This window comes from Chenopodium quinoa, unplaced genomic scaffold (assembly GCF_001683475.1).
Source record: "Chenopodium quinoa cultivar QQ74 unplaced genomic scaffold, ASM168347v1, whole genome shotgun sequence".
Taxonomy (NCBI): Eukaryota; Viridiplantae; Streptophyta; class Magnoliopsida; order Caryophyllales; family Amaranthaceae; genus Chenopodium; species Chenopodium quinoa.
In genome coordinates, this window is record NW_018743920.1 from 7553133 (window position 1) to 7563255 (window position 10123).

The 10123-nt window shown below is 34.1% G+C and overlaps 2 protein-coding genes across 2 annotated transcripts; one reads left to right on the forward strand and one right to left on the reverse strand.

Moving 5' to 3' along the window:
• Positions 1 to 372: 372 nt before the first annotated feature.
• On the reverse strand, positions 373 to 1609 carry LOC110688324 (probable glutathione S-transferase). Its single transcript, XM_021865062.1, has 2 exons — positions 1230 to 1609; positions 373 to 936 (listed from the first exon to the last, which is right to left on the reverse strand). The coding sequence occupies exons 1-2, from the start codon at positions 1548 to 1550 to the stop codon at positions 595 to 597; spliced, it is 663 nt and encodes a 220-aa protein (XP_021720754.1). The 5' UTR covers positions 1551 to 1609; the 3' UTR covers positions 373 to 594.
• Positions 1610 to 2957: 1348 nt separating this feature from the next.
• LOC110688326 (serine/threonine-protein kinase rio2-like) lies at positions 2958 to 10087 on the forward strand. The gene is made up of 14 exons (XM_021865064.1): positions 2958 to 3131; positions 3225 to 3342; positions 3429 to 3475; positions 3595 to 3665; positions 3760 to 3873; positions 3971 to 4146; positions 4232 to 4320; positions 4938 to 5055; positions 5407 to 5480; positions 5618 to 5665; positions 6520 to 6691; positions 7684 to 7818; positions 8686 to 8778; positions 9594 to 10087. Exons 2-14 carry the CDS (start codon positions 3259 to 3261, stop codon positions 9768 to 9770), a joined length of 1398 nt encoding a protein of 465 aa, XP_021720756.1. The 5' UTR covers positions 2958 to 3131; positions 3225 to 3258; the 3' UTR covers positions 9771 to 10087.
• Positions 10088 to 10123: the final 36 nt, after the last annotated feature.

The window sequence follows — 10123 nt, forward strand, 5'->3', positions numbered from 1 at the left end:
CTTATATTTAAATTCCGCAAAAAGTTCACTAATTCCGTACAACTACAATTCACCCCCCTCTTATAGTAACCTAGTAGCTTGGCATCGAAATAACACTTTCTTTCAAAAAGTTCGACGCAATTTTATACTCCTTCATCCCATAATTAAGTGTCCGTCTTTAATATTTCACAAAAATTAAGAAAAGTGGAGAAAAGTATAAAATCACGTGGGTAAGTATAGCGAGAATAGTTACAAAGAGTCAAATTGTATTATACGGAATATTTTACTCCATATTTTTTAGTGAATACAATAATATAAAAACATACACTAGTAATAAAGAAACTAGCTCATCATATAAATTAAAATAAGTAATAAATATAATGACTAGTAATATACTATAGTATTTAACACTGACCAAATATATTGATTAGATTGTCTAACAAGAGACACTAGACTAGAAACAGTCGAGTAACATTATTATTCATACGATAATATACGCTTTAAGTTTCTCTAAACCATACAATAATATAGGATAAAAACCCAACTTCTCTAATATACGGCTTACATTAATACAGTCACCAAGCCATACAATGTAGCATAAAAAAAGCAACTTCTCTAAATGCCCAACCTCTTCTTTAACTCCAAAATAAACTCATAAACCTTGATTTGGTCAGGAAGAGCTTTAGCCACACTTTCCCTTTGCATGCACCTCTTAGCCCATTCAATGATCTTTGGGCAAGATTCTTGAATCTTGAAGTTGGCCAATGTTTCATAGGCGTGAAACCAACTATAGAATGGGATGAAAACAACATCAACAAACCCAAATTCATCTCCTCCAAAGTAAGGTTTGCTCCCTAACTCTTGCTCCAACACCTTCAAATGCTCAATGAATTCCTTCTTCGCCGCCTCTTGATCTTCGCCTTTAGTGCTCCAAACTCTCCTCCCAGTATCGTATATCTGTACGAGTCTCACAAATGTTAGTCGTTTGATCAAAGGAATGACAATGTTGGACATACATCTTGATCCAACTTAACTTGTTTTTTCCATTCCAATTAATAAAGACTAACAAGGACTAATCAAATTAAATACTCACTTATAAATTACCATAACTACTTTTAATCGAAATCCTTCAATTATTGATTTTAAACACATTAATAGTCTCCGATCAGACCGCTTGACAAGAGACGGGCTAATAAAAATAAATCATGAAATTTAAAAGGAAAGAAAAAGTTAAAATTCTTAAGAGTTACCTTCTTCTCAACAAAATCAGCCCAAAAACGAGCTTGAGCCCTATGATAAGGATCAGAAGGCAACAAAGTAGCTTTATCAGACCAAACTTCATCAATGTATTCAACAATTATAAGAGACTCACAAACCGGTTTATTATTATGAACAAGAACCGGTATCTTTTTATGAACCGGGTTCATCTTAAGTAGTAATTCACTCTTATTCTTCAAATCTTGTTCACTATATTCATATTCCACTCCTTTTTCAGCTAATGCTATCCTCACTCTCATCCCAAATGGACTTGCCCAAAAATCCAACAATTGTACTACATTATTTGTTGCCATTTTTTTTTTTTTTTTTTTGTGGAGTAAAAGAAAGGGAGTTGTGTTTTTAATAAAGTGGGTTTGAAGGGTATTTATAAAGGGTTTTGGAGAGTGAAGGAAAATTGTGGAGATTCCTGGGTTGATAGTTCTAGTAGAGACGTGGAGTCTAGGATTTTCTTTTGGATGTGTCATGGCTTACGTTAGCAGAATGTTCTTGATGTAAGGGTACTAAAGTGATTTATTTGGACTACTTTCACCTTTTTTTTAAAAAAAAATTATTTAGTGTAGAGAGATACTCCCTTCGCTTTTTTTTAAATGGTTCGTATCCTTGGACACATAATTTTAGATAAAAGAATAAAATAGTACTAACTCCTTTTCTTATTTACATGTCTATTTTTCTTTTTGGAATTTCAAAATTACTTGCTTATTTCTATTTAAACAATGTATTTTTTGACTATATTCCCTCTTTTTTATGAGTTGTCATTATTTTATATTTTTTTTATACTTTTGACATTATTTTCTAACACTTTCTATCTTCATCTCTTCAATAATTACCAACTACCTTTTCTTTCTCTATATCTCTCTCTAACCCTACATGCATATTTGTACTTCCCAATCATGGCTTTTAAGTTCCTTAATTTTCGTGTAAAATGGAGAATAGGCATGTAAATAAGGGACAGAGGGAGTATATAAGTGGGTATGGTTGAAAAAAAAATTTACAAAATTAAGAATGAGAAATATGAATGGGGACCAATAATGTGAGAGAGAAAAAATATTATAAGTTGATAGTGGGGTTAAAAGGAAAAAAGAGAAATAATATATAATGTGAGTTGAGTTTCCACTTTTGGTAATAGGACACTTTAAAAAAAACGGCCGTTTATGAAAAGTAGGACACTTTTAAAAAATCGGAGGGATTGATTTCTAAGTCTGAATAACATATCTCAATTTTAACCAACTATTCAATGGCGGATGCAAGCGGGGTCCCTTGACCCCACTTGAGCATAAAAAGAGATTTTTTCCTCATAATTTTTTTTTTCAATAAAATTACTTGTTTTTTTTATATCAAATGACCCCATTAGAAATAACCAAATGTAATTTGATCCCGTTAAATATTTTTTCTGGATCCGCCACTGTAACTATTTACTCTCTTCATATTTTATTACTTGCTCCATTTGCATTTTTTAAACTATTCATTTAACTTATTTTGACTAATAATGTTTGAGATACCTAATAAAAATTATAGTCTTGTGAGTATTTGTTGGAATCGTTACTCCTAGTGTCTGTTTTAATATTAAGTTATTGATTGATGAATATTAAGTTATTGATTGATGATTGATTAATGATTATTGATTGATTGATAATAGATATATTGTTAAATTTTCAAGGAGATGGGCTATGATTTAGCAATTTGGGCCTAATTACATATAGTGGGCTGGGTCTTATTGTACTATTCACACTATTCAGTATTTCAGTTTAATCTAAATTCTAACCTATTAAAAACAAAAGGAAAAAAGAAATCATCTTTCCTAAGCCCCCTCTTCTCTTCTCTTCTCTCCTCCATTGAAACGTACTCTGACTACTCCATTGAAGCGAGCTTCTAAGGTAAGATGGTTTTACTTTTAATCATTTATCGATCTAGGGTTTTACTGTTAATTTAATTCAGCTTTACTGTTATTTCTTCTCGATTTGTTGCAGTATTTTTTGAGCAGAATTTTTGAGTAGAACAAAGATGAAGTTGGATGTTAATGCTCTAAAATACCTCTCTAAAGATGATTTCCGGGTTCTCACTGCCGTTGAGATGGGCATGCGTAATGTAATGAATCACCTTTCTTTCTTTTAATTGTCAAAATCACTTCCAAATTTAATTATTATTTTTTTAAATATGGGTTTTTGTTGCAGCACGAAATTGTCCCTTCCGAGCTCATTGCTCGTATTGCTTCACTCAAGTAATGATTGTTTCAATTCTCAATTTTGATGGGTGATTTGTAATTTGTGAATTTAATTCATTGGTAGTTCTCAATTTTAATGGTTGATTTTATTTGTTTTTGTTTGGGAATTTTTATAGACATGGTGGTACTTATAAAGTGTTGAAGAATTTGCTTAAGCATAAGCTGCTGCATCATGATGCTTCTAAATGTTAGTCACCAACTCTTTTATTTGCTCATTAAAATATTTTCATGTAGTGTAATCTTTTGTATTCTTCAATATAATTTGTGGGTATATTGTTTAGATGATGGTTTTAGGTTAACATATCTTGGGTATGATTTCCTTGCCATCAAAACTTTGGTCAATCGCGGTGTCTTCAGTGCAGTTGGCCGTCAGATAGGAGTTGGAAAGGAATCTGGTAATGCCTGTTGATATACTATGTATAGTGCCCTATGTTTTGTTTTGTTAATATGTGATAAAAATTGAGCAAATTTGTGTTTTTTTGTGGGTTCAAGATATTTTTGAAGTTTCCAATGAAGATGGTACAATTATGGCCATGAAGCTACACAGATTGGGTAGAGTTTCTTTTAGGGCCGTGAAGTCTAAGCGTGACTATTTGCAAAACAGGAGTTGTTCTAACTGGCTGTACTTGTCTCGACTTGCGGCACTGAAGGAGTTTTCTTTTATGAAGGTTCCACATTTCTACTTGTTTGCCTCTCATTGACTATGTTTTGATGGTTCATTGTTTCGAGCTTAATGTTATCTTACTTTGATAGGCATTGGAAGATCATGACTTTCCTGTACCAAAGGCTTTGGATTGCAACCGACATTGTGTGATTATGTCCCTTGTACAAGGCTATCCACTGTAAGGATTCCTCCTTTGCTCTACATGTCTCGTAACAAAAATGCTAGATAAGCCTGTAACAATTATTTGGTAGCTATAATGAATATCTTTTATTCTAATATGTTCCACTCCACTGTCCTTTTTAGTTATGAATTCACCTGGAACCTACCATTTCTGTTTGTTTCCCATCATAACACTATGATTTATTTGCCGTTGTCAAAGTAGAATGAGGATCATCATTTTGGAATAAAGGTAGTATTCGAGGTGAAATCTAAACAACAGTAATGAGGAATTGAGGTCTACTAGAATTATAGGTGATCCTTTCAATATGGCTTTCATATGGCAACCTTTTTCATTTCAAATTGTATGCTTGGTTCATGCTAAAAATTGTGAATATTGATTATTTGCATTCTAGAACTGGAAGTTTGGAATTTTAATAGTTCTCAATATCTGTGCTAAACTGCTAATTTTGTTTAAGTGACCAGTTCTTGTTGTTATGCTTTGTTATCTTTCTTTGCTCACTTTCCCACTCGCCCTTCAGTTCTTTTTCCCTTTCTTGTTTGATCTTATCTTCAAAGTTTTGATATTTATGTTTGTGGCCAAGGATGTATACTAACCATATTCTCTTCTTAATCTAGTGTGCAGGTGAAGGAAATGCAAAATCCAGATATAATTTTTGATACTGTGATAAGTTTAATTGTTCGGCTGGCTGAGCATGGACTTATTCATTGTGACTTTAATGAATTCAATATCATGGTACTCAACTTTGTTTCTTCCCTCCCCATCCCTCCCGTCAAAAAAAAAAAATCAAAAAAAATAAAAAATAAATAAAAAAAATCAAAAAATCACTGTTGAGAGATTTTTAAGTCTTGCCATCTTTGCTGTTGAGTATTTGGGAGTTGGAATTGTTGGGTTTCCTACCGGGCCTACCCATTCAAGCTTTCTGTTTTCTCTGTTTGCAGTTCAGTTTTCTAGTTTTACAACATATTATATGAAATTATGAAGATTGCATGCTTATAACGCAATTGTTTACACCTTATCATTTGTTGCAAGACTTGCAACTGCCAATTCCACTGACAGTAAATAAATTGTCCTTTTTACTTGTAGATTGATGATGATGAGAAGGTTACTATGATTGATTTCCCACAGATGGTATCTATATCTCATCGGAATGCACAAATGTGCGTATTTCTTTCCAGAATCTTAAAGTCTTCACTATTAGAATACATGTGTGCAAAGTGAAGATATAGAGCTTATGTCTCTTATGCTTATACTCTTGACAACCACAGAAATTAATAATTATCACTTTGCCTTGCAGGTATTTTGACCGTGATGTTGAATGCATTTTCAAATTTTTCAGGAAAAGGTAGTGAGGATCTTTCAATTGCCTAGGAATAAATTTTTGGCCTTCATATGTTAATATGGCTTTTCAAGGTTGCATGGTTGAAATGATATCTTTTTATGCCAGACCTCCTCTTTACTTTTTTGTTACTTGTTTTAAATTTGTTCTCCATGCCCCTAGAGTACAAAGGAAATTATTCCTTGGACTAAATTAGTGTGCTATGCCATTTTAAGTTGTAGGCATAGTGCATGTATCAAGGCTGCTGGTCATGGGCATGTGGATTATATGCATGGAGGATAAATGCAAATAGATGTTCTTTGTGTAGCATTAGGTATAAGTCTTAGTCTGGAGTCTGTACAATATATACAATACATTAGCTGAATGTGCGATTTTTTTTTTTTTTTTGTGTTCATAATAGTTGGTTGTACACCTTGTGGTATGTGGTAGTTGGAACTTTCCATTGTGCGTTGTATTTATGTAAAGTGCTGCAAGTGTTGAAGGTACTCTGTTCGGGATCCTGTGAAGGGATTTGAACTTCTGAAGTTTTCTTTTGGTAGTTGGAGCTTGGAGGCCTTTAAGCAAGACTAGAGTTTTGATTTTTGAGTTCTTATCAAGATGTTCTGTATTTCTTGTTCTGAGTTGGTATCAATTTTTTTTTGGAATGTGCTGCATGTTTCTTGGCTGTATAAACTCTATTTTGCCATCAACTCCAGTTTTTAAAATTTTTATCAGATTATTTGTTTCCGTGATGGCTTGATGTCTTTAGCAGTTCCTTTTGACTTAGTCTCGATTATTTATGAAACTGGGACCTTAAAAATAATGCCAGAATTTACTTGTTATGCTGAACTTTCTCTGATCCAGCACAATTCTCTATACAGATTTAAGGTGACTTTTGAACTGCAGTCGGATGAGGCTGATGGTAAAGATGTAAATATGGATGAGAATGAAAGCAGGCCAAGCTTCTCCTCTATATTACCTATTTCTGGATCTTTAGACAAGGAACTTGCTGCTAGCGGATTTTCAAAAAAGGATCAGGAAAACCTTGAAAAGGTATTCCATCTTCTGTGTTTGTGTTCTTTTGATGAATTTTGTGCAAGTGGATTTGGTCTGATTACAAAATTGTAAGAAAGAAGAAATTTGTTAGTTTTGTTTTCCATGTTACAAGATGAGGCTCTATATTTGTGGCAGTTTTCTTTAACTTATGTTAAGAAGTTGCCCCATAAAAATCGCCTTGCTGCTAAAACATCCAATTTGTTGCTAAAACATCCTATTTGTATCCATACATATCAATCAAGTAGAGGAAGAGGAAGGTTAGGTAATTGGAGATCATAGGTTTTTCAAGATGGTTTTTTTAAGAACTCATAACCCTACTCTTAAATCTCTTCAATATCCAAAACAATCCAGAACCAATCAAATATCTCCCAAAAGTTACTGAATCCTAGAACTTAGTCCTAAAAGAAGCAGTCCCTGAAGAAATGAGAAGTTTGTCCCAATAAAAGCCTCCTCTTTATGATATTCTACCGGTGTTTGTTCCAAAAACAGGGATTATGGTGATGATTGGTAATGTTTGCAGCATGTGAGAGGATGTACAACTGGCCGTCAGTGAGGTTGGGTTGGGGGATTAGAGAGAGGGGGGGGGGGGGGGACCGGGGGAATGGAAAAAAGTTTATGAGCTTGGGTTGGGGAGAGAAAAATTTATGAATTTGCTCTACAGTTCTCTATTTTTCTAATAAATCTCTAGATTATGTTGCAAACTTTGTAGTGCTAGGTCTCATTTTGGTGGAATACTAAACTAGAGTTGCTGTCTTGTTTGACTTTGTTTAGGGCATCTCTTTCTTTTAAGTATTTTTTTTCAATGGACAGCTATAATTTTTGGTTCATGTAGCCGGCTTCACTTGTGGGACTAAGGCTTTGATTGATTAATATGGAAAGCTATCATTTGCTGTACTGTTGTGTCACCTGTTTTTTTTGAAAACTTACTGTTGTGTCACCTGTATCTATTGCTTTTTGAAATTCTTTTTTCTTTTTTTTTCCACTCACAGTTTATTGAAGGGACTTCTAAGGACTCAGATTCTAGTTATGAGGCAAACACAGATGATGATTCAGGTGTTGATGAAGATGATGAGCCAAATGACGCAGACATCAAGAAATTTGAATCATTGAGCTTAAAAAAGCAGGTACGGTTTGTGTCTACTCTACTAATCATCAGTCACCAGCTTAAGGGTCTGGTGCTACTACTGCTGCATGTCATTTATCCATTGGTCTCTACTTTGATAGGGATTTTTCTTGTGCTATATGGCAACTTAATGATTTGTGTTTTGTCAGAAGTAAATCTGATAGAAAACTGTCCATGAAAGGGTTAATTATGTACATCTTTGATTGAGCAGAAGTGTATGCATGTATGAGTTGTGCCTATGGCCCAATAAGGCTGTGATGAAGTGCTCCTGAAGCATTTAGCTAATCATGGCTTTATATCTTGCATCGGCCACAGAACCACTTTTGCAGGTCATGCAGATGGTTTGTGGCTGTTGCGGTTTAATATCTAGGTCATGGTAAGCTCTAAACCATCTATTCCGTGCTGATATTATCATACTACTAAAAGTACTAATTATCTAATCATAAACAATGTTTGTTTAATTGTGACTTTTGGCGGTTATAACCCACAAATCAGCTCATCTTGTCACCTTTTCTTGAATCTCTCTCTTTTTTTTTTTTTTTTTTTTTTTTTTTTGGGTTTAATTGTGGAAGATTGTATATGGTATTGGAATAGGAATTTATGACAGTTGCCTTAAAAAGATGAAATAGATATGTTTTTTGTTTCGCTGTACTTCATATGTCATTGAGTCTGGGAAACTTTATTGCACCTGAAATGTCTCTCATGATTCACCAGCTTTTTAATCTGCTATACACTTTTGAAACTTTCTGCCATCTGTATTTTTCTTAATCTGTCTTTATTTATTTACCCTCTCTTCTTTGGATGAATGGCATCTTCAATCTGCTGACTATGATTTTGCTTTTATGTCTTTGACTCTTTTTTGTGATAGGACTCAAGAGAGGAGGAATGTGATACAGTTGACACTGAACAAATTTCTTCTATAGCTTCTAGGAGTTCTGAGGTGCAGAGTGCAAGTGATGAGGTTTGTAATTATGTCATCTTTGTGTTTTCACTATGAGGTGAAGCTATAATAAGAAGAATGGCAATCACTTCACAAATGCAGTTAACCTCATTATGCACAACGAGCTGCAATTTAATTGTGAAGTTCACCTCACTCAATTGACTGAATAATTGAAGTTTGTTTTAAACTTGTGTTGCCACTTTTTTAAGTGATGTTTATGCTTATGGGTCTATGCTATAAGTTTCTATTGTAGAACTCATTCAAGAAGGCTTGGCTATCTTGAGAATGGTTTAAGTTATGTATAAACTGCTAAGCGAATGCTCTCTGGCTGCCTTCTGGAAATTAATTTTTTTTAATTCTTCTCTCTCTATTTATCTACACTAGATGAATTAGAATATATCCCACGTGCCCAGTGCCACCTCCTTAATCCCTCTAAGAGAGTGGTAAAAGTGTTTACTGGTGATACCATTTCTGTAAGATGAAAAAGAACCACTAAATACTGGCATATATGACTAAAATGATGGTCCTTTAGTCCTTTGGGAACCTTGGGAAACTGGGTAAGAATATGAGGTGCTTGATTTTTCCAATTTGTGGAGACCCTTGTATAGTAGGATGTCCACTATATGCCCGGGTGTACCATGAACACAGTGAAACTGTGCAACCACACCCATCAGTTGGATATATGTTCATTATTTACTGTTGTAATTGAACAGAAAAGATATCATTGGGTGTATAATGTGCATCCTCTAAATTTGCCAAGTCCAAGTTAATCTCAGCTAACTTCCATGTTGATGCTTTGGATTATGCATTGTTCTAATACAATATACTTTCTGCAGGAGAAAAGTGATGAAGAAAGCGATCCTGAACTAGCAAAGCGCCTCGGAAAGCAAAGGCGTAGGGCCATAGCATCTGCACATAGGAGGCAGCACCTGACCTCCAGAAATTCCTACAAAGATAAAGGTGGCAAATCGTCACAGAATTCCAAGATTCAGAAACAGTTAGGTGCTTGGTAGGAAGCTAAATAGTACAAAGTGTTAAAACTCCATGCTACTACGTAATCAGCCAGACATGAATCAGTTATACAACCTTCACAGTTGCAGCTTGTGATGTACGAAAATAGATAAATTAGTGATGATATCAAGACTTCTTAGTCTTGGATTAGTTGTCTTGGCCTCAAATAGAAAGCTTTTGCAATTGGATCCTTGTAAGTGTTGAAGAATAGTATATCTTACGGGCTAACAGTCTAATGCCCATTGTTGTAACATCTTTATTTTTACAAAAACAGCAGAGGGTCTTTTTAATTAGAAGTTTTTCATTCTTTTCTTCTCTCTACTGTTTGTTTTTAGTTTGAATGCACTAAACCAGG

What these genes read in the sequence shown, in the direction of transcription:
- LOC110688324 (XM_021865062.1), bottom strand. Translation starts at nt 1,550, where the DNA reads ATGGCAACAAATAATGTAGTACAATTGTTGGATTTTTGGGCAAGTCCA. An exon ending in CTGATTTTGTTGAGAAGAAG is followed by an intron (nt 937 to 1,229) that starts GTAACTCTTAAG and finishes AGACTCGTACAG; the next exon opens with ATATACGATACTGGGAGGAG.
- LOC110688326 (XM_021865064.1), top strand. Translation starts at nt 3,259, where the DNA reads ATGAAGTTGGATGTTAATGCTCTAAAATACCTCTCTAAAGATGATTTC. An exon ending in AGGAGTTTTCTTTTATGAAG is followed by an intron (nt 4,147 to 4,231) that starts GTTCCACATTTC and finishes TTACTTTGATAG; the next exon opens with GCATTGGAAGATCATGACTT. An exon ending in TGCAGAGTGCAAGTGATGAG is followed by an intron (nt 8,779 to 9,593) that starts GTTTGTAATTAT and finishes TACTTTCTGCAG; the next exon opens with GAGAAAAGTGATGAAGAAAG.